Source organism: Siniperca chuatsi, linkage group LG4 (assembly GCF_020085105.1).
Source record: "Siniperca chuatsi isolate FFG_IHB_CAS linkage group LG4, ASM2008510v1, whole genome shotgun sequence".
Taxonomy (NCBI): domain Eukaryota; kingdom Metazoa; phylum Chordata; class Actinopteri; order Centrarchiformes; family Sinipercidae; genus Siniperca; species Siniperca chuatsi.
The window spans coordinates 15953738-15977499 of NC_058045.1; the positions used below are offsets into that span (position 1 = coordinate 15953738).

Sequence of the window (23762 nt, forward strand, 5' to 3'; positions counted from 1 at the left end):
GCCTGGATTGGCCTGCTGAGAGCAGGAACTTTGTATATGATGGGAGTCTTGGCGCATTCACTGCAACATGGAAGATTAGGGCTTCTCGCTGAATGAAACCGTTCACTGTTAACGTCAGCAATGGACAGGACGCTGAGATTACTTGAAAAGCGATTCATCTTTATTTGTCTGTGTGAAAAGCGGACCAGCAACAACCACAATCAACAGTCGCTTTCAGGCTCAAAGGTTGACGGCCTTAAACGTGTCGAGGTCAATCACGCAGAAAACCTTCCATGTTTTTGCTGAATCCTGAAAGCAGCATGTTCTTCAAAGTATGGGAGGTGCCCGTGAGTCAGTTTTAAAGAAGCACAGGCGACATCAAGTGGTCTATTTGTGTCAGTGGTGGAATAAGTATTCTTTATCCTTACCAAGTAGCAATACTACAAAGCAAAAACAGTCCAATACAAGTAAAAGTTATGAATTCAAAGTTTTTATTAAAAGTACAGACGCATGAACAGCAAGATGTAAATGAATATTTAAAAGTAAAAGTACTCAATGTGCAGAATGGCCCTTTTCAGATTGTTTTACTACATATTCAATTAAGACGGTGTAGTCCCTCATTCGTCCAGGAGTGTTCTATCATAGAAAAGGTTTCAGTCGTAGTCATCTGGACACTGTTTTCAGAATCAAGACGTTTCGGCTCCCATCCGGAAGTCATTCTCAACTGTGAAGAAATGGGACGGGAACTAGAAATTTAATTCAATTGAGAATGACTTCCGGATTGGAGCCGAAACGTCTTGATTCTGAAAACAGTGTCCAGATAACTACGACTGAAACCTTTTCTACGATACATATTCAATTATTGGAGCTAGTTTGAACAACTTATATGCTATTTAATATTATTATTATTTTAAGAACATCAGCATAGAGCATCAAATTCGTTTTTTATTTGGTTAGCTGTCAGATAAATGTAGTGGAGTAAAAAGTACAATATTTCTATCTAAAATGAAGTGGAGTAAAAGTATTAAGTGGCATAAAATGGAAATACCCAATCACAGTACAAGTAACTCAAGATTGTAGTTACATACAGTACTTGAATAAATGTACTTTGTTGCTTTCCATCACTGGTATGTCACAGTTTTGCAGCATGACTGCAAATGCCATTACAATATGTTTACTTAAAATGGTAATGTCTGGTCTGTCACCTGGTACAAGTTAATCTGGCCACACGTGCAGAATGGATATTTAATAATATGAGCAAGACAAGTAAAAATTCATTGTCTCATCATAGCCATGATTTAGTCTATAGGGAGATACAATTAACAAAACACAAATTATCAAAAGTACATCAAATGATGCAGCAGGAAAAGAAGAACGAAGCTAAGCACTGATGCAAACAGCTGAGGAAAAATAATATGAAATAAAGTAACAAGGCAGAAATGAATGCTATTAATATTGTGGCAACTTAATAAAACCATGTCTAAATGTTCTAGTGCTCTCCAGTGTCCACCTTGAAGTTACTCAACGGACAGTGATATAATTTGTCACAGTGAATAGAAGCTTTGTTGCTGCAGCGATTCCTGGAAATTTCAGTCCAAACACTGACTGGTTCCTTTCTCTGCTCCCAGAGAATAAAATACCCCACTTCAGGTCAACCATGGGTCCCCAAAGCAGTGTCCCTCCTCAGGGGTCTCTCCACCTTCACAGTGCTCGGGTCACATTCCAGCATCTCCCTGATCCAATCATCATCCAGCGCTCCCTCTATGAACTCCTCCAGACTGATGACGGCTACAGACATAATGAGGACAGACGGTGATTACAGACAAAGAGCAGAGGACAGACTCTATCAATATCATTTGTTCTCTCCTTAATCTATGCCTGCAAGTGTTAATATTGGTGAGCAAGAGTTAGTTAACTACTGTCAGTTAAAATATATATAACGATATAACCCATGTAGGAAGAATATTAGTTGTATTTAATGTTTTCTCAAATGTAAGCATTATGTGGAGGCTTATGTACAACAATTACAACCTAAAATATACCCTCTATTGAATAACAAGATTGCAGTGAAAAGAGCACATCCCATTCTGAAGCCCTCACCACCCTTGAGCATACCCCTGCTAAATGTTATGAACTTCTTTTAGGTCTCTTATATGTTTAGTGGGTTCAGCATTATTTTAACAGTTTGTGCACATTACACATGCTGTAGTTTATCTTCTCTTAGATGCATTACCTCAGCTTTAGCTATGTGTTGCTTCATCTCTTAAACTCTGCGACTTAATAACAGTCTTAGATTTAAAGACTTGGTATTTTATAGGTGTATTCACCTTCTCCTACAGAAACATAGCCATGAACCCTATGAGGTCAGTTTATTGAGGGGACACACACACACACACACACACACACACACACACACACACACACACTCAGTGCCCTATCACTATAAGAGTGAGTGTGACATCTTTATGAATTTGGTTCCATCCGGAAATAACACTACACCATGATTTCAAGCAGAAAGGGAAAATCATTTCCTCACCGTTCTTGTCTTTATCTAATCGCACAAATATCCTGTTGGTAGACTCTTCAGCTGTAAGTGGGTTGGGTTTGGTTAAAGCACCTGCTACACTCATCTGATAAACAGCCTGTGAACAAAAGGAAACACACACCAGTTGGACTGAAAGATACAGCATCTGTGGTCTCATCTCATGAGTAAGCTGTAGTTTGAAATCTGCCTCCTGACTTTTGCTTTGGACAGAGTTTGTGTATGACACAGCAAAGCACACACACCTGCATGATCTCCAGCATTTCCTCCCTTGTGATGGCTCCGTCTCTGTCTTTGTCATAGAGCTTAAATGACCACCGCAGCTTCTCCACAGCTGAACCTTCAATAAGCATGCTGATGGCCATCACGTACTCCCTGAAATCCACCACCCCGTCCTGAAGAAAAGCACCCTGTTTAACACCTTTGTTGGTTGCTTTAACTTTACGATGCACTATTATTATAGAACGGTAGGACAAGTATTCCCTCCAGACTCATCAGATACACAGCATAAAGTCATTCAGAGTACTTTGCCTACCCCATTATTGTCCAATGTGCGGAATATCTGCTCTGCATACTCAGCTGACTCGCTGCCCACTGTTCCATTGCAGAAATGCCTTTGAAACTCATGAAGAGTAATCAGCCCACTTGGACATTCATTTATAAACTTTCTATCACAAAAAGACAAAGAATAGATTTTTTTTAATGAAGAGAAAAAGAAATCCAGCTGTTGTAACACACAAGAAAAGACAGAGGAGGTCTGGATGATTTGTAGCAGGATAAACATGTCCTTTAAACTAAGAATTAAGGTCACCCCATACCGAACCTGTGGAGATTACACGTGTTTGAAAGCTTATTTACACTCTGGGACGTGAGCACTAAGATAATTAGACCAAATGATTTTGAACCACTTTACTAACCAGCAGTGAGTAGTCATGGAAATAAAGTATGGCTAGAGACACTGTTCCCCAAGTTTATACTACAACTCACACAGCAAAATAAATGGAAAATGGAAGAAACAAAAGGCCAAGGAAATGCTTTGTCGATTTTCTGGAAAAGAAAATACAGTCAGGGGTCAAATTAAAGGAAACACCTGAATAAAACATAAAATGATGATGATTCCGTGCACCAGGGCTCACTAAATGGTTTGGTGAGTTTGAAAATCATGTGAATAAAATGCAACAACTTTTACAGTCACCAGATCTCAGCCCAGTTTCACACCTATGGAAGATTTTGGACCAACGTGTAAGACAATGCTCACCACCATCTCCATAACACCAAATGATATAAACTATCATCTTCAAATCTATTCAGTGATGTCTGTGACTGTCTCTGAAGATATTTCTCCTTTTGTTATGTCTAGCTACAAAATGACATCTTGTTAATGTCATTGCAGTGAGACACGCTTATTTTTTTTCACTATGTTTTTCAGATGAAATGGACGGATAAAGTGAACTGCAGGCTGCAGAGATCAGTGTGTTTACTCCTGTGGCCACCAGCAGCCCTCGTCCGATGTCTCCTGCTGAAGCACACAAACGCTGTATTTTGCACATTTATATTTCTGCAGATTAATACAAAGTTGTGGAAGTAAATGGGTGTATAATGGCTGTTCTTGTATCTGAAAACAAGTATATACTACTATATATGTAAAAAGACATGCAATGCTTATGCTTGTGTTACCATATTCTAATAGTTACAACGCTCTGAGGAACTAGTGGCTCTCAATTTCACCATGATACACCGGTAAGCTCAGTATTTGAACCAGGTGAGAGTGCATAGGTTAAAATAAGCAAAGGTCCTTATGTTGAATTGCAGGTGATGTGTTTAATAAGTGAACACAAAAGAGCGATGCAGCTGTGTGATGGATGTAACCTAATAGGTGTAATTTGCCTAATCTCCGCAGGTCTTTAGATCAACTATGGGTTGAAGGAACTTTATATTTCCTTGAAAAGTAGTTCCTGGGGATAAAAGTTCCTGGTACCTTTGGTGGAAAAGCAGCTTGTGTTTGTTTTTCTTTCTTTCTGCTGTACTCCAGGCTCTCTTGTAAAAGAGATCTTGATCTCAATGAGATGACCTGATTAAATAAAGGTTGCATATATAAATGAGGGAATATCTTGTGGAGGAATGGTGTTCATCCCTCCAACAGAGTTCCACAGACTCGGCAAGGAGCACTGAAGCCTTTCTGGAGGCTTGTGGTGGCCTGACTCCATACTAAGACACTTCATGTTTTTTCCTTTGTCACCCATCTGTATTCTACATAACAAAAAGACACCCCAGTAATACACTTCTTGAATGTTGTTTCATCAAAATCTGCAGTTTACACTGCATGCATACAGTAGAAGCTATGCATGTTATAACTTGGCTCTAATGGGAGGCTTGAACGTTTCCACTCCCTCTGCCATTTACTTGAACAGGCTTCTTCTACCTGAATACACACAGAGCATGGACTTAATTAACAGTTTTTCTGCAGAAAATTTCAAAAACCAGATGAAACTCTTACCTGAACCATTCGTACAGCTCTGTAACATAAGACTCCCCTCTCCTACAAGGCAGGGTAGCAGCTTGGCCCATTCTGGAACGGAGCAGCAACAGCTCTGCATCCCCCACTGACTTTATATACACAACAAATCCCAGCTTATGCCATGCTTTCTTAATTGCAGCCAACACTGCCTTATCACATTTGACAAATTACTCAAAGCTAATCTGGGTTGTAAGTGGGTTCAGTAGAAGGCAAATTAATTACACAAAAAGTAGGCTGCTGCTTCTCAATCTTCCTCACTGAACACAGAAAGCTGTAGAATGAAAAGTGGCAAGAGCTTGATGAAATGTTTTGAATTCCGCATGGCTGTTCACAAAGTGTTCTTACTGTCTGTTTGATCCAAATATAGATATATGAGAATATGCCCAAAGTTCGTGTTGAGGGTTTAGTAAACAAATTTTTTTTTAAACAACATGACAACATGGGATGACAGCCCAGACATGTTGATAGCAGCAGCAATAATGCAACAGACAAATACAATAAGTGCTTCCTCTGGAGCCCAAGAATCAAAACAAAAATGAATTTATCAAGTGGCAGGAAGTGGTACAATGGAGGCAGTAACAAGCTCCCAACAGCCCAATATAATCCCAAAGGTTAAGGTCCTTCTTCCTGTAGTGACAGTTGACCGTGTCAGTGCATACACAAACACCAGTCTGGCTTAACTTCCAAAGTCTAATGATGCAACACATTTCAAAAACCAGTAATAAATTATACAAAAGCGGCATGCAACTAGACACAAAGCAGGGCATGAAATCAAAACATAATGTTCCCTATCTTACAAAATCTACTGTTTTATTTCAAATGGAGACAGAAGCAAAATATGTGACCTCTCAGCAAGGTACATCACCCAGTCACCACCAAATAAGCTTAAATGAGAACAAAGTCTTAGCTTTCTGGAGAAATCACAGCTACAACAGTGCAATGATTGAACAAGAAGAACAGGAACCAAAAAAAAAAAAAAAAAAAAAAAGTACAAAATGGACTTGTTGCCTTTAAAAAGACCAGTCTGTGTCTATGGCACGACTCCATAGCTCTGGTTGTTTGGTTAGGTAGTAAGCGCTGAAACCAACATGTGCAGCTCCTGTTTCATCTGCGAACGAGCCTCTGTGTCATTCATGATGTGCACAGTATGCCATGTTGCATCAAGTTAATCCAAAGATAAATTTTAGCCTTCCTTTCAGTCTGCGGAGGTGCTGGGTGGCAGGCGGTCTCCATAATCAGCACAGGTTTATTGTGTGTCCGAACAGACGTGGCCAAAGGCACTTCGGACACAAGCAGGAGGGTCCTTGTGAGTTAAGCCGCTCCATCCACTGGCTCCTCGTAATTCAAGCATTAGAGAGAAAAGACAGTATTCTTCATGATTCACAACAGCCTTTTCTATCCTCGAAACAAGAGTTCTTGTTGGAAAATCCTTAAGTCCTCAAGAGATGACGATAAATCGTGGCCCGAGATACGAATATGAACGATGGCATGGCATAAAAGCTACACAGTTCCATATATTGTATATTTGGGCAGCAATACAGTCGCTGTTGTCTTGACTGACTGGTTTTGGTACTAATGACTGAGGATAAGGTACAGATACACAATCTAAACGCTTAAAATTAAGTTAACATATACTGACTTAACATACTAACTTTACTCTTCATTGCACTCCCTATGAGAGTACAGCAATGTACAAACACTCAAAAATTATTCAGGTAAAAGAAATGTGAGTTGATAAATGTAAGATACACAACAGTCAACAGGATATCAAATAAGCCCTAAATCAATGTGCCATATGCCAACTGATAATAAAGCTGGATTTCAGCATGTTCTCATATAACTCTTTCAGAGTTGTACAATTTGCATTCACAACATGTTGAGAAATGTTTCAATTGTTCATCATCTGGAACAGGGGAAGTGTACTTACATTTTTTTAAACAAGCCAATACAATAAAACTGAAACACTGAATCAGCAAGGCTTAAACTGCCAATCTTTTTAAATATCACTGTGTGACATAATTTGACATACTTTGGTAATTCTAAATTGTACCTTACATCGACCCATTAGGTCACATGGCTGCCACATGATTCTCAGCAGTGGATCACTAACAGAGGTCATAACATAATGGCTATCAATGTTTTCTTAGTAAAATCCATGATGTGCAATTGTAAGCATGAGCAAAACAAAACTCTATATGGAGGTAAATAGCATCCAGACAACTCATTCAAGTTCTCACTAAATGTCATATTACATCATTATTAAGTCAGCAGCATGTCTTATACTCTCTGGAGTCTTTTGAGTCATACATGATATGAGAGTAACTATTACATGGAGAGAGAAAGAAACATACCTTAAAGTTTAGAATATATGGAATGATAGCTCTGCATAGCATAATCCCTTAAATGTATGCATGGCAATGTTGTGTGTCTCTGACAAGCACATGAAACACGAACGTGTCTTTTGAAAGACTGCATAACAGTGCATGGGGAAAAAAACAGCTTAAGCTATGGCTTACCTGCAAGATTATAAAGCTTACAATAAGTGTAAGAACACAGACGCACAGGTGAACAAGTACAGACTGATTACGAGACATGACTCATACCAATGTACAGATTGTAGAGAAGTGTGTAAAAGCTTAAACTGGAGGACAAACATACTGGTACAGTTACTAAGAACTGTCATTGTGTTTAAATAGGGCGGCTCTGTTTTCATCACTCCCTGAGTTATCACTTCTGCCATCATACTCAGAGATCAACCTCAAACATGTATTGATAAAATGTCACAAAAGGAAATTGGTTTGCTGCTCAGCCGTTGCTACCAAACCTTCATTTCAGCACCTCTAAAAAAGGTGCAGTTTCACTTTGCATGAAGTAGTACTGTAGTGCTCATAAATCCGTGACCAAAACTGGATGCTCTCCAACAAATTCATGAAGGTGGATAATTTCTGCAAAGAAATGTTAAATGTTTAGAGCTAGGGCAAATAAAACCCAGGCAGCCAGTATTGGGGGCTAAATGTCTATAGAAGTGTACATACTAAAAAATGAAAATATTCTTCCTATGCAAACTATCCCTTTAAGACAGATATGGCCTGAAGACATGGTGTTTGCAATCATACCAAATCCACACATATCCAGTGTGTTCAAGTCAGTGTACAAGAGAGGAGGTTACTGGACTGTTTCCATGGAAAATGTTCAGATACTGACAAGAGAAAGTCTCTGAGTGACACATCATTAAGTGACTCTCAAAGTTAGAGGTTATGGAAGTGTGGTTTGCCGTGGTACACTGGCTACCTACGGCTTGGATCCTGAGGGGTCACAGAGATGGGCCAGGTTGTCAAGATGTCTTCCTCGCATTTTAATTCAACATCAGCACCTAATCAAATTACGACCTTATAAAAAACATGAAATCGATTCAGTTCAAATTTTTTTGCATCGTCACTCCCAACCTTTGTTCAAATGTCAAAGGAGAGAAATACAAGCAAGAATCCCGAGCTATTGTACATTATTCACTATCATTTGTGTTCATGGGTTCGTCAACCTTGCGAGGCCTCTTCAGTTAAACGGAGGATGACAGTAAACGTGAGGAAAGCAGTGAGGAACAGCGTTTCATGTCAGGCAGACCGCTGTAAGGCTTTAGAGGCACGTCCTCCTTCTGAAGAGGGCAAGCAGGTGTTCCTTATTGTCGGCGATTCTGCTACCTATTAAAGCAGCCACACGAAGACTACTAGCTTATATGGAAAAAGGTACCTAATAAATAAAAAAGAAAAAAGTCCTAAAAAAAAACAAAAAAAGGGAATGCTGCATCTTAGAGCATTCAAGCAGTTCTAGTCATAAAAAACAAACAAAAAAAAAAACTGATGGTCATGGTGTTTTTGTAAGATTCTATAAAGACCAGTGCATCTCTTCAAAGTCCACAGCCTCTCCCAAGTTTGTGTCTGTCTCCAGGAGGCTCATGATCACTGCCATGGCTGCTTCATCATTGCTAAGACTACTAAGGCCCGGTCCAACCACGCTGTCCAAATCCAGCTGGGAGTTTTCCTCTGAGGTGAGATGGGATGACAGAAAAAAAGAAAAGAAAAATACTTTAGAGTAATAAAAGGGGAGAATTAAACATGGTATATACAATTTATAAATAAGCTTATTAACATGTTCAGAGAGCGTACCCATGAGTGATTCTCCTCCTGAGAATGCAGCTCCCTGGGGCTCATCCTCAGAGCTGGACTTTCCTGGTATCTCCATATCCGTTGCCTCTCCATTTGGCACCTAGAGACCAACAGAGCAAATTATAGCCCTAGCAGCCACATGGCAGGAGTTTAGTCATGAGGAAAAAATAAATAAATTAAAAAAATAGAGGAAAGAATCAAATCTGTGCAGGCTAAATTATGCCTTTCAACCTTTGGAGGAAATTCACCATAATTTCTCAGTACATACAGCTGTGATTGCATCATATTATGGTTGTTCTAGCCCTAAGAAAATATTTTTCCATTACTGTGAGATGTTTTAACAAAGGAGGCAGCTTGTATAGCTGAAATGCCAGTTTGAAACATATTTCTCTACCAGAAAGCTGATAATTAGGACTTCTGTCTACCTAAGTGAATGAACAGTTGTATACACCAATGAAGAAGTTTAAGTTTTTATTTCTGCATTTCATATCAAATGTTTGGCATGTTATGCAAATTACTCCCCATTCTACTGCAAAACTACATATTGTTTTACAGGTTTTTTTTTTTAAAACTGCATTTAGCCAAATATTGGGACAAGAAAATGTTCACATTATATTTGAAAGCTGATTTGGTGTCATTTCAACTTAAAGTAATAAGTCATTTGACTGAACAACTTCTGTAAAGTGTGATGAACTTCATGTGAGGATTTCCACTGTAAAAATGATACTCTAACATAAGTGCTATGAATGCTACACGCGTGTAAGCATGTGATTAATATTTTAAACCAAACGGACTATGGACAGTTTTTTCATAAATAACACTAACCCATTTTGGACTGTGCTAGTCTGAAAAATCTGAAAAGCTAGTCACAATTTTGTGAATGGGAAAGCATTTTTTGGGGGGCTTTTCCACCCCATTAATGACTGAGACAGATACACCCATGATCAAAGATATACACATAGAAAAACTTACATTGTTGATTTGATTGTGAGTTTGAGGACACTTATCCTGCGTTAGACTGAACGGGCTGACGTTACCACTGGAAGGTGATGAGTTCATCCTAAAGCAACACAGACACAGATCGACTTAAAACTGCACAAAGTAACATCCACAATGACTGATAAGCATAGCAATTGTAGCTGCATTAATATACATGGACAAAAAAGAAAAAAAGACTTGCTGAATCATTCTCTTTGGAACGGTCTGTCTGATTTACGTATCTCTGTCCCGGTTACAAAAAGAAAAGGAAATGCTCTGTTGTGAGGCCATACCTGTTGAAATCCAGCAGCTCATTGGCAATCTGGGTTCCTATGCTTCCAGCATAAATCATATTTCCAGGTGTGGTGGAGATGCCTGGTATAACTGGAAGGGACTTCTTGCCATCTTCTAAGAGAAAAAAAGAAGTTAGGATTGAAAGGAACAGACAACATGTACTTCACAGCGTGCTATGACTACACAATCTACATTTTTACACAGGGCATCTGAGATATCAATGAGATAATATCTTTACAGACTTTGTCCATTTGAACTGACCTTCAGAAGTCTTGGAATTGCTTGACTGCTCAGACTTGTTTCCCGACCGACTGGTTCGACTGTGATCATGCCTTGTCATGTGATGAGAAAACAGGTGAGGCTGTATATCTATATCAGGTACAAAGATAATTAGGTATTGCACAAAGCATATATTAAGCATATACTCACGATATAACTGTGTTAGTTGACACTATGTATTCTACTTCTTTGGTCCAGGGATTTACAAAACTAAACCACTGACTTTGCAGAGTGACGAAAGAGCCATGTTTTGTTTTGAACTTATAGCAGCTTGTCTCTATTTTCTCTTTACTCCGCAGCACTGTGGAAGAAAAACAGTGAGAGGATGAGTTACAGGACTAAAGAGTGGAAAGTGGAGGATCTGCTTAATGGAGAGAACACTACAAGCACAGGACCAGCAGACATAAAATACGGAGAAACCATCACGATTTCACAGCATAGTGACCTACTTGATTAAACATAAAGCTGAACATAAATTTAATAAGTGATTTACCTGTGCTTCAACACTGCAGCTGTATTGTAAATTAAAATGTGATCTAAATATGCCTACATACTTGAAGAATGCAGGTATCATCTTAGCAGACAGTGAAAAATGCTAATAAAGAACTCAAGACAATTAGAAGAAAGAAATGGTATGAGGTCCCTGAAGAATGTAATTTACCTTTTCGATGTCTGTCAGCTAAATGTGGTAAGTCGTCTTGATGGAAGTACTCATAGCATGATGTCCCAAGCAATTCTTGTGGAAGATAACCGAGAATGGTTGTCGCTCTGTGGAAGAAAAGGAAAAAGTTAAGTGTTGAGAGAGCATACAAGTGTATCATTGTAGTATGAATTACTTATAAACTACTGTATTATCTAGAATACTGTATGTACTCAATTTGTAAAGATTTTTTTGCACTTTGACACTGATCAACAAGACTGTTGATGTCAGAGATTTTAGAAATATCAATTAAACATATTTGAAATGCCTCAGTGATTATACATTGTTAATGAAGCCATGTACCAAGAAACTACAACCCTCTACCACCCCTTATTGAAATTCAATTCTACCTTTGATCGACAAAGGTGAATTTGCCATCCATGGCATAGCGTGTGATGAACTCAGTGGGTTTAACTCGGACTTCTCCATTAACCTGGGGAGATGAGTGGGAGTGAACACGTCCCACCGCCACCAGGCAGCTGAAGTGTGAGCTATCCTGCTTGTCTGCCTCACCCTCACCCCCTGCTCCCAACTGACTGGTAGGCCAGCTGCGCATGTAGCCTGTACAGTGGACCGTGCAGTACTTCTGCGACTCTGTAGGCACATGTAGACACAAATCAATATATATGCATAAAATATGTCCACAGGTTAACACATTGCAAGTATCTGTATATGGATGGATAGAGGAGAGTGTCAGTGTTCCAGGAATATAATAATGTTAATGACACATTCTGAGCCTTTGTAATGTAAAAAACAAAAACAACATTTTTTCCCCATTTTGCACAATCAATATTAACAGATGTTGTCACTCCTCTTATTTCTTTGTCTTACTTCATGCTTTAGGTTTTGGAACTACAGTTCCCATAATGCTTGGGAGCTGTAAACAGGAAGTGTAGTGTTGCCATGGATTCAGGGGAGCTATGCTGTGGGCTACAACTCGATCCCTGTTTTTTTTAGCCTATATTTGTTTACATTTTGGCCAATTTGAACCATTAAAAGTATGCAGAGTTAATCATTGGCAGTTCCTTTTTGCAATGTGCCCAATGACAGACAACTATCACAGAATGACTTTGATACTAAAGAAAACTTTCTTTCATTTTCAGGCAAGTTCTGGAATTATAAGGAGCGTCTTTTTTCTATGATTTCTAAGGACATCGCAAATCGTGTTAAGATTTGAGGAGGAGGCTGATTTTTGACTTAAATTGCGCAATTCACTTCACACAATATCTTTGCCTCACGTCTCTGCTTTACACCAATACTTCTCATGAATGGAAGCGTATCTAAATATTGTATTAGCTGTTATACATGAAACCAAATAAATCCAAGCCCTGAATGTACAAAAGAGATCTGCCGAATAATCCACTGGATATTTTCCCTACCTTTCTTTTTGGAGGTGCTGGCTTGAAATTCCTTCTCCACTTTGACATATATTTTGTTGTGCTTCATGCGGCAGAAGAAAGAGCGCCGTGCGCCCGAACAAAGCCGCACCGCACCGACTGGGAGGTCAGCCTGGACCTGCAGACCGGCTGGAGACATGACAGGAGTGAAAAATGTTCTCTCATTTGCATTAATTAGCTATATAAAAGAAACTATATATCCTACAGTAGATGGCTGTATCCAGATCATCATCTGATTTATGTATCAGTTATAGTTTTGCTCTGATAATCTCTCTCTGTCTCTCTCTCTCTCACACACACACACAGACAAAAATAATTGCTTTACTTTTAGCATCTATTAGCCGTTCACGAGGGTATAGTTCAGAAGCCGACAGCTGCTCCTTCACTTTTCCCATGTCCTTTGGGTGTATGTAATCAAACAGGCTCTGTCCTATCAGCTCCGCCTACAGAAAGAACAAACATCTTATCAAACTGACCTAAACACACTTCCCATGCTGATAAAAAGAAATGTCAAAACCATTCTGCACCTAAGGCAATTCCTGAAAAATATCAAATTTAATAACGTACAATGATTGTGGACTGTTGACCCCGGAACACACCAGATACTGTGTGGAGCAGAGCAGATTTATATTTTCTGTAAGTGAGAATGAGGCAGAAAAAGCAACGGCTCATTTCTCAAAGCTTTCTTGAAGGACAGCATATGAATGTCCTTTTACTCCAGTAATCAAAAATATGATATATTTACATTACACTGTGCTCTAAGGCCCAACGAAAATTTTTATGCACCAACATCTTCATTTTTAATTATCAAAGCAGTCATGTGTGTCTACTGAGGATTTCTTTCCAGCTAGCATTTTGAATTGCAATTTGGCATTTTGGAAAAACCTAAAAGATCTATCAGGATTTCAAATGTACCATTAGTAGCACTATGAACTCATTTGATTATAACCCACAAATATATATGATTTGCTTTTTTAATGACATAATGCAAACATAACCATCAATTTTGTGTTTCTAAAGTGTACTTCTGTGAAATCTGTGCACACAATGTCAAATGTGTCACTACAGGCTCACGCATGCACTGGTGGGTTCTAGTCCATTAACACTGGTGCCAATACAACACAACCCATCTGGTGTGCCCGGGGTTTCACATGAACAAAGATACTGCAAATACAGTAACAAATGTAAAAGCGTTACCCGACTATAATTTAATATCTTCATGACGGACTCTGAGACAAAAACTATTTTCCCACGATCACAGCCCACTACAAACAGGAACCCATCTGCAGCCTGCACAACAAAGAAACATGGGGGAAAATAGGGGGATCCAATGTGATGACATGATCAAGGCAAAAGCTCTCTCTCTAATTTCAGATGAACAGAACAGTAAAGCAAGGGTATTGTCATTAGCATAAGTTTATAGCCTGATCGGTGACTTTTGAATGAAATGCTTAAGACCTAATCCTATGATTGACAGGTTATGACCATGACTTTGTATTAAGATCACTTAGCAGATGACTGAAGTAATTATCTTAAAAATAAAAATTGCAGTTTCACTTTTCTCGAATTTTGGGCACAAAAATAGTCAGTTGCCTTTGTCAATGGCATGTTTACCTTGAGGACAAGGTGTTTGAGCTCCTCGTCGGGAAGGAAAGACGGTTTGTAGTTGGCTTCAGAAAAGGAACTTCCTGAACCTGAAAACATAGACATAAAAGTTACACAGCCAGTCCAATGTGGGATTACTATATTACATTTAGACATTAGGTTTAAAGTATAATTCCAGTTTATTACAACCTGGATCTCCCCCCCCCAGAGTTCCAGGCCATACAATCTATCGGTAATAACATTGTACTCACTAAGTTGACTGTTGATCTGATCTGGAAAGGTTTGAAAATTGCTAAAAACAAGTCAGACGGCAAACGTGCAGTCATGGGATTAGACAGGATATAAACAAACCATTGGGTTAGCCAGACTTATGTGTAAAAGAAAGTTAAGGAAAATAGTAAAATTATTACCTGAACTGTCAGTCACATACAGACTTCCTTGTTCAACTTGAACCTGACGGAATTGCTGTAGTTTTCCTGTTCAATGAGGAATTAGTACCAAATTTTGTGTGTGCTCACTTTCAATTTTCAAATAAAGTGGTTTAGATAGTCTAACTAAACTATTGGCTTGCTTACAACCTGTCGGATTGTCTGACTATTAATTTTGCTGCCAGATGGATGGGATGTTTTCTTGATACCAAATCTCGTGCAATTGCTGTATGTAAAATTGTACTGGTGCGTTATCATTACCGATTAACATGATGGCCAAACCCAAGCTGATATAAACCGGAATTATCCCTTAATTAACTGAATGCATCAGTGATGACAAAGTCAGGGTAGATTAACACCAATGACCATCGATTGAGAAGGTACCTTTGAGAGATTTGAGGTGCTGCACAGCCATTCTGAGCACAGTGAGTTTGTCCAGTTTACGTGACATGGGGTTACAAGTAGGGATCATGGCTGAAAGTTTGTCAATCAGAGTGTTCATTTTGTCCCGTCTCCTCTTCTCAATTTGGCTGTGCGGTTCCCTGCAGAGACATTAAATAATAAATAATTTAGAAGATTCAAAGGACTTCAACAATGGACATTTTAACATTGATGATAATATTACAAGTACGTAGGAATGTTGTAAATGTGGTGGTGTCAAACTTAACCTACCTGAAGCATTTCATTTTGACATGTTGGTCCTCTCCATCTGACCTGTAGAGCAAAAAACAATCAACAAAAAACAAAAACAACAAAAAAACAAACAAAACAAAAAACACACATCTGAAATATATTTATGCCAAGCAACTATATGCAAATGCACAATAGCACAAAATAAACAGGTAAACTCTGAAAGTCTTTAATTAGCACACCCGTTTTGGTCATCTTCCATATCTACGTCAGGGATGGAAGCTGATTTTGTATCCCTAGGAAGAAAATTCATGACTATTAATACCAATTAACAACAATTTAGGTCACAGGAATAATGGGATTTAGTGTAATCTAAATTAAAGCAACTTACTGGTTGTCCATGCTGCCCTTGCGCTTCCGGGGCATCTCCATGCTCAAGGACATGCCAGCAGCTGAGGATGGGGTCATCAGGCTGGGCAAAGACACAGAACTGCAATGGTTTTCCTCAACCAGCACATCTTCTGAAACACACAAGACACAATGAGCTATAACTGATTGTTAAGAGGTAAGGACTTGATTGCAAGCATCAATACGTTTCCTAGCACTACCGCATTTCATGCTATACATCTATCAGATTGCAGTCTCTCAGATGTAGGTGACAAACACACAAACAGTTGCATCATATCCAGAGCTTGCCCAAACATGATCACAATGTTCTTATTAGGAGCTCACAAACAGTGTTGATTAGGCCTGTCATGATAACTACTTTTGTTGGACGATATATTGTCCCAGAAATAATTGCGATAAATGATAGTCATTTTAAGACCAGTTTATGCCACTGATATAATGATAAGCATAATAATGCAAGTACACCCTTTTAATTAACTTAAAATTCGAAAGAATATTCAGACATTGGAATTGGAATGTGAAAACAAATATTAAAACATCCTAAATAAAAACAAACAACCAAAACAATAAATAAAATGGACTCTCGGACTCTGTTAACAAAAACTGCACTAAATATTAAACATTTGGCACAAGGGTAGGCTATAGAGTCATTCATTCCTTCATTACCCAATATAGTAAAGGTAGGGAAAACCCTGCTGTTTATTCTGTCATCATGTTAGCTAAAATGTTGGTGATGTTCTTAAGTAAAAAAAAAAAAAAAAAAAAAAAAAAAAAAAATGCATGTAAACACAATGGGCAATACCGAGGTCAGCAAAAATGACAGAGGTCATGTCCATTTACAATATGTCAATATTATGACAGGCGATAATTATATATCGTACGATAAGTCGATAACATAATTATTGTGACAAGCCTAGCATTGATCAGTATCAGTCTACATAGTAGCAGGGACAGTGTTATTAAAGAGACAAAACACTCTCTGTTCATACTGGGAAAATCTGAAATGATGATGCCGCCCAATAAATGCATCAGCCACAAAATGTTTACACCACCGATTGTACAAGTGTGTGAAAACAGCAACAGCTCCCTTACCAATCCATTTCAACTAAATTACATTTTGATACTATAATATTACAGATGTTATTATCAGACCCCCTAGTGTGGACTGCATGCATGACTATTTACTAAGATTGGGAACATTGGTAATGTGTCAACATTTATTGCAGTAATCACTGGAGTACATGGATGTGGGGTTATTGCAGGGATAAAGCTCATTTAAACTTTTGTATTGTGTCACCAATGAAGGTAGTAGAGCTTTAGATGTTGTTTTGTATCTTTTTCTTATCTGATACACTAACACCCACTAGCCCTCTATTTAGGTTTATCATTTGCTGCAATTTAATTTTTCCCATATTGCCAAGATCAAGGAGAGAGATGTTTTCACATTTTGTCTCAGTATTTGATGAGAATGTATCATTTATGTTATATCCCTGTGCCACCGCCAAATGAGATATGATATATTAAAAATCAGTCAGTTCCGGGCAATTATTTTTCCTGTCGATTATTTCAGCACGACATTTGATCTGCATAAAGATTATTTAAGAGAACATATTACATTCTACTAGGACTTTGAATAACAGTAAACTTCATTATTGTTCGTTTCTTTGATTAATCGTTTAGCCTATAAAAATCATGTCAATTACATGTTACCAGAGAGTGATATAGCTTTGCTATTTTCTGAGAGCAGCCAAAACAACCACAAGTATCCAATTTACAATATGAAACATGAAAAAAGCAGATCCTCACAATTGACTGTAACCAACATATGTTTAGTATTCATTAATAAAAGACTTTTACAATTAGCTGATTATCAGAATAGTCTTGTTTATTTTTGTTTATTAACTTTTTTCTCATGTGCCATGAAGTATCCTTCCAACCAAAACTAACTTTTTCTCCACCGGCCAAATGGCTAGTGAAAGTTCAAATTTACCAGCCACTCAATAGATTACTATTGTTTTTTTGGCTGGTGAGTAAAGCAAATCTACCAGCCACTTGCATATTTTACCAGCATTTGGCTGGTGCTAATTTTGTGCCCTGCAAACCAAAGACTACAGCAGGTGATTTTACTGGAGGAATGTTAATCAGTGAAATGACCTGCTCAGTGGAAACTTGTATACACTTTACTCTCCATGGCTCATGAATGAAGAGCCTTAGACTAATCCATTCATCCCTACATCTTACCCCAGCTAAAAACAATCCATCAGTGCTAGTCAACCTTCAAACAGAAACCCGCATGCTGTCAATACCTGAATATTGTTGCTTGCCCACAGATGTCTTTATTTGAATGGATGTGAGTGGCATGTTAATAGAGATTATTAAAGCTCAAGCTGCTGTGGTGGAGTTGCTCAGAGACAAGACACTGCAGCTCTACTGCCTCCCTCACTATATTTCCGCAGCATATTCTGGCAAGATGTGGAGCTGCCGTGACTGATTTAGTCATGGCCTCAGAAGTATGCGAGTGTATGTGTGGGAGAGAAACTTGAGAGAACGGCACGAGACAGACCACATGCAGCTGATATCCATGGCACCTATTTTTAACTCTGCTCCACAGACCCTGAGACCTAAATAGCCATTAGCAGATCAGCAACAACCTAATTTTTAATCCCGCTCCCCCTGTCAAGATCTGTTGGATTACAGAGTTACAGTGAAGGCAACTTGATGACTTGACATCAGGCCATACATACAACCCACTGCCAACCATATGCACACACCCTACAAATCCTTCTCTAAGTCACTGATGCTTTCAAAAGTGGCATCCACTTTATTCCTCTACAAATCAAGTTTCCTCCTAGCTTGTTTTACACCCAAAATTTTTTTCAACAAATTTAATCAACTATTTTGATTATCGATTAATTGTCTGTTTATTCATAGCAAAAAGGTAAAATATTAATTGGTTGCAGCTTCTCAATTGTGAGGATTTGCTGCTTTTCTGAAGTTGGCGCCACGGATGGCTGCCTCGGTGTGCGAGTGTAGAGTTAGTCTTCATATTGTGTATTTTTGCTTTATTATCTTTATTAAATGCTTGTGTATAATTATGCTGGCTTCTTTAATGTTTCACAAGAGTGAGTCATTTGCCAACCTCTTTATGTTTAACTCCAAATCCTTCAACCTACTAGCTATTGGTGGTAATTCTGGTTATAGTTATTAATTTAATTGTTAATCTGAGCTCCAAATTGAGTTAAGTGTATTTTATGAGACTCAATAATTTCTCTTCTTTAAGAAGAGTGGTGCCCCTGAGGACTTTATTCATTAAAGTTATTATTTATGATTATCCTTGATAATCTTGATGCCAAATTTAATTGATTGCACCTAGTACCACCAGTTTGGTGCCCCTTTAACCATTGGGAATCCCAACACAGCTCTGCCTACAACATGATCATCCCGGCTCTGTTACAGGAGAAGCTCTCCCAGCTGAGTGTGCCTGACTCCACCTGCAGGTGGATCACAGACTTCCTCTCCGACAGGAGGCAGGATGTGAGGCTGGGGAAACATGTCTCTGACTTCCGGACCATCAGCACCAGTTCCCCCCAAGGCTGTGTTCTTTCCCCTCTGCTCCCTTTACACCAACAGCTGCAACTCCAGTCACCAGCCCGTCAAGCTCCTGAAGTTTGCGGGCGACACCACCCTCATTGGGCTCATCTCGGAAATGAGTCTGCCTACAGGTGGGATATTGACCACCTGGTGCAGCCAGAACAACCTGGAGCTCAACGCTCTAAAGACAGTGGAGATGGTTGTGGATTTTAGAAAGAGCACAGCTCCACACGCCCCCATCACCCTGTGTGACTCCCCTGTCGACACTGTGGAGTCCTTCTGCTTCCTGGGCACCATCATCACTCAGGACCTCAAGTGGGAACTGAACATCAGAGAATGTATTTCCTGTGGCAGCTGAAGAAATTCAACCTGCAAAAGATAATGATGGTGCACTTCTAAACTGCCACCATTGAGTCCATCCTCACCTCCTCCTTCACCATCTGGTACGCTGCTGCCACTGCCAAAGAAAAGGGCAGACTGCAGCGTATCATTCGCTCTGGCGTGAAGGTGACTGGCTGCAATCTACCTTCCCTCCAGGGAGTTGAGCAGGAAAGATTGTGGCTGACCCCTCCCATGCTGGATACAAACTGTTTCAGACACTCCCCTCTGGCAGGAGGCTGCAGTCCAGCTGGACCAAAACCTCATGCCACAAAAACAGTTTCTTTGCATCTGCAGCTGGCCTCATCAACAAGGCCCGGGACCCCCACTGACACAGACTCATTATTACAAAAATTAAGTTGGAAGTGTGTTATTTACAAAACTCAGTCCCAGAAAGATACAAAGACAATTGGTCTGACGCATATGTCTAAAAGGGGACCATTTGAGCAGTAACCAATAACTACAGTTGTTTGACCTACATTTTACTATGCAACACCACTGAGCCTACAAACTGACAAAAGGCATTGTTTTAACTATGCAAAATGTATGATCTTAACCTGTTTTAGCAGGAAAAATAACACATCTCTCTTTATCAATCCAATATATATTTTTAAAATATGCTTAAAATGGCTAAGGTTGCTGGTTGTTATCTCAGGACATAAATTTAGCAAAAACATTTTAAAAAATTAAGTTTGAGCCCTGTGATAGCTGTGTCTGATGATTCTTGGAGTCTATGCAATAAACGGTCTTTCAAATTTGATTTAAGGTGACACACTTCAGAGTCTTGGAAGGACACAAATGCTATTGAGCCATACATAATGATAACTAAATCACAAAAAGTTACTCCTTTAGCAGTTTATCACTGATTTAGTTACCTTTACGGTAAAGAAAGAGACATTATACTGATACTGTTTACATCTCGCGTTTATTTCGCTAGTTGACGTTAAATTGGTCTTTGGCTAATTGATTTCAGTTAGAATTAAAGGGCTGATGAGTAGATTTGTGACATGCATAGACGTACAGTCACTAAGTAAAGACCCCAAGAAAGTGCTGACTTACTTACAGCAATGCCTGCTTCTTCCCAGCTAACATTATCTCAATAAACGGTCGAGCTGGTTCAACGTTGGGGCGAGCGACCATATAGCAATTTGGTAATCTAGTTAGGCCTAAACAGCGACAAGCATCTATGCTAATCAAACACAACTTGTACACCAGCTCTATCGGAAAGCATGGACTGTTCAAGTGTCAAAAACATCCACAGTGACAAATTGTCATGGGCTGTAACCCCCCCCCCCTCCAACAGACTCGGCTGATAGCCCCGACAGCCCCGGTAAACAGGCCTCGCCACCATTGCTAAGCTAACATTTAAGTGGTTTAGCTAGTCGTTTAGGTTAACATTAGCAGGCACTACGCGGACAATTTATATGTAATTTAAATAACGTTATCCGGAATGACAAGCCGAAACATAGCCATATTCTGCACAATACGCTGGCGATATAACAATGTAGTACAGTGTTACATAAATGGCGTAGAGGGCGAATCTGCTCTACTGATCTACTGACCTAGTTTTGGAATAGCTTAAAAGTTACTACGGCCAACCGGTGGGAAATTGTCAAAAACACACCGCTGTGCTTCTCTCTTTTCTGGTAAATCTCAATGCCGCACATACGGTGGGTCAGCCAGTGTGAACATTCAAAATGATAAATAGCTTTTCTAGTGTTTCAATTACCTGCCGGCTCGCCTCCCGCTCTGTCACCGCCGCCAGCCGCTGCGTTCCTGGCCGACATGGCTGGAGCCGGAGCCGGAGCGGGTGCGATGGTGCCCGGGACTCCAATGCATGGATGAGGCGGTCGACTGTTCCGCGATGTTGCTGTGTTAATACGACACGTTATGGAGCAGCCGAGACGGTGGCAGAATAATGTGCGGTTTCCTTCTTTTTCCTAAATGAAGAAAGAAAGAGGAAGAGGGCACAGGAACGTGCACAAACGCAAAGATGGATGTATGCGGCGCAATCAGTGTGAAGAACTGGGGGGAGACGGGACACTGTCTCCTCCTACCGGCGCACCAGAGTCACCACTACAGCTTCACCCCTCCTGTACTGCCTTCAGGAAAATCTCGCTTGTATTCCCGTCAGGTGAAACAATTTTAAATTCTTATGGATTTAATTTCATCTAAAAGAATGTAAGCGTTTCCCAATAATTTAAGAAATCCAGGATGGTCAAGAGAAAAAAACAAAAACATAGAAGAAATAGTTACATTAAGTTGCATTAAGGCGTAACATAAACATTCCTTTTTCAGTAACACTACATTACATAGGCCTAAGAAATATTTGTTATAAATTAGTGCAATTTTTCAAATGTTTTTATCCGTCTTTTATTTTATTTATACAAGTATTTTTTTCCCCATTTCATACACTTCCGTTAATCTGCTCGTCTATTCTTCTTTGGAAGGTATAGCCACTAAAACATTATGCAGTTATGCATTTCATTCAAAACACTCAGCAAGTATGAGTGAATCTACAATCTTCAGGGATACCTCCCAATATTGCAGTTCTTGGATTAATTTACAAGAAAATTTGAAAAGCATTTCTGAAAACGAAACCTTCGCCACAAAAGGTAATTAGCTTGGTACCAGAAATATCTGTTATACACACAGTTCAGGTCTGTTTCTGGTTGGAAAATATGATCATTTCCCCAAGTATTCGCATGAGTATATATGAAGACATAACATGAGCCATACCACCACCAACTCCATCTGCACTCTGAAGTTCTGCTGGACGTGGGTCTGCCTTACATCAATGTTACACTGCTTGTGTGCTAAGGCGTCTTTAAACCAATGAACTTTAAAAATCGAAATAAAAAAATGTAAACATCTTCCTTCTTCTGTTGAGTTTTATGGCGGTTAGCGTCCCTAATTGCGCATTACCGCCACCTACTGAATTGTAACAGCTTCACAGTGTAAACTATTTACAGTGTCCACCCACTGCATATGACAATCCCCTTTCTGCTCTGATTTTATTCACTTTTACATCCTTAATTCTTTTTGGGCACGGTGCTGATCCCGTATAGTGGTTTCTCTCGCAGTGCAGGCACGTTGCTTGCTCTTTCTTCACTGTACACTTCTCAACATTACAGTTATCCTTCCCACATCTTCTGCCTCCTCTCCATACTGCAGCAATATGTCCATATTCCTGACAGCAGAAACATCTGAGAGGCGCTCTCTCATATCATCTCATATCAACATGTCACCCTGTAACACACATAATCTAGATACACTCTTTCCGGCAATTCCCCCTCAAACATCAAACACACCGAGTTACTCTCCTCCTTCTCCCCATTTCTGAATCTTGTAAGCCTTCGTGCCTCACACACATCTTAAATATCCCGAAATGACTCGGCCTCCACCGTCAGTGGCACGCCGTCACTACTCCCTTCTTCTTCACTTCTGATCCAAGTGGGAAGCAATTCACACTGCTATGATCTCTAAATGCACGAATCTTCAGTGCTCTATCTCTCTGACGCTTTGATACACAGTCAATGATAACTATCCCACTTGTCATCCTGACCGATCGTACATCTCCAAGCTTTCCTCCTACAAACTTTCCGACCTCATGCGGATCCTTGAAAATGCCGTCTGTTTGTGTCACAGCTATCATCCCAACAAGATATTTCTCCTCTTTCTGACCGGATTCACTTGAGTTACTCTTCTTCCTTTTCTTTTTATTTTCAAATCCTGTCGAGACCCCGTTTCTAATTTCGCGCTCTGATTCCTCCTCTGACTCCATTTCCACCATCTCCTGGTCCGCCAAAATGTAAACATTCTATGCGCATGCGCTTATATCGGGAGCACATGTCATGACGTCACCGCAGATC

General features: G+C 39.5%; 2 protein-coding genes across 6 annotated transcripts; both read right to left on the minus strand.

Annotated features, from left to right (window-relative positions):
* Window positions 1–722: 722 nt before the first annotated feature.
* Window positions 723–5427, minus strand: si:ch211-245j22.3 (uncharacterized protein LOC563798 homolog). The gene is made up of 5 exons (XM_044193133.1): window positions 5019–5427; window positions 3057–3189; window positions 2767–2916; window positions 2516–2621; window positions 723–1767 (listed from the first exon to the last, which is right to left on the minus strand). Exons 1-5 carry the CDS (start codon window positions 5087–5089, stop codon window positions 1631–1633), a joined length of 597 nt encoding a protein of 198 aa, XP_044049068.1. The 5' UTR covers window positions 5090–5427; the 3' UTR covers window positions 723–1630.
* A 136-nt stretch (window positions 5428–5563) lies between these two features.
* On the minus strand, window positions 5564–23673 carry arntl2 (aryl hydrocarbon receptor nuclear translocator-like 2). Of its 5 annotated transcripts, none has more exons than XM_044193126.1 (18): window positions 22630–23673; window positions 21620–21830; window positions 15905–16031; window positions 15756–15809; window positions 15556–15597; window positions 15268–15425; window positions 14465–14544; window positions 14048–14140; window positions 13176–13293; window positions 12833–12979; window positions 11804–12047; window positions 11415–11521; window positions 10904–11054; window positions 10736–10806; window positions 10474–10588; window positions 10175–10262; window positions 9203–9302; window positions 5564–9079 (listed from the first exon to the last, which is right to left on the minus strand). In XM_044193126.1, the coding sequence occupies exons 1-18, from the start codon at window positions 22642–22644 to the stop codon at window positions 8922–8924; spliced, it is 2079 nt and encodes a 692-aa protein (XP_044049061.1). In that variant the 5' UTR covers window positions 22645–23673; the 3' UTR covers window positions 5564–8921. The 5 variants fall into 5 exon arrangements, with proteins under 5 accessions (XP_044049061.1, XP_044049059.1, XP_044049058.1 ...); XM_044193124.1 differs by having other exon boundaries at window positions 10474–10585; window positions 15905–16034; XM_044193123.1 differs by having other exon boundaries at window positions 15905–16034; window positions 22630–23672.
* Between the last annotated feature and the right edge of the window lie 89 nt (window positions 23674–23762).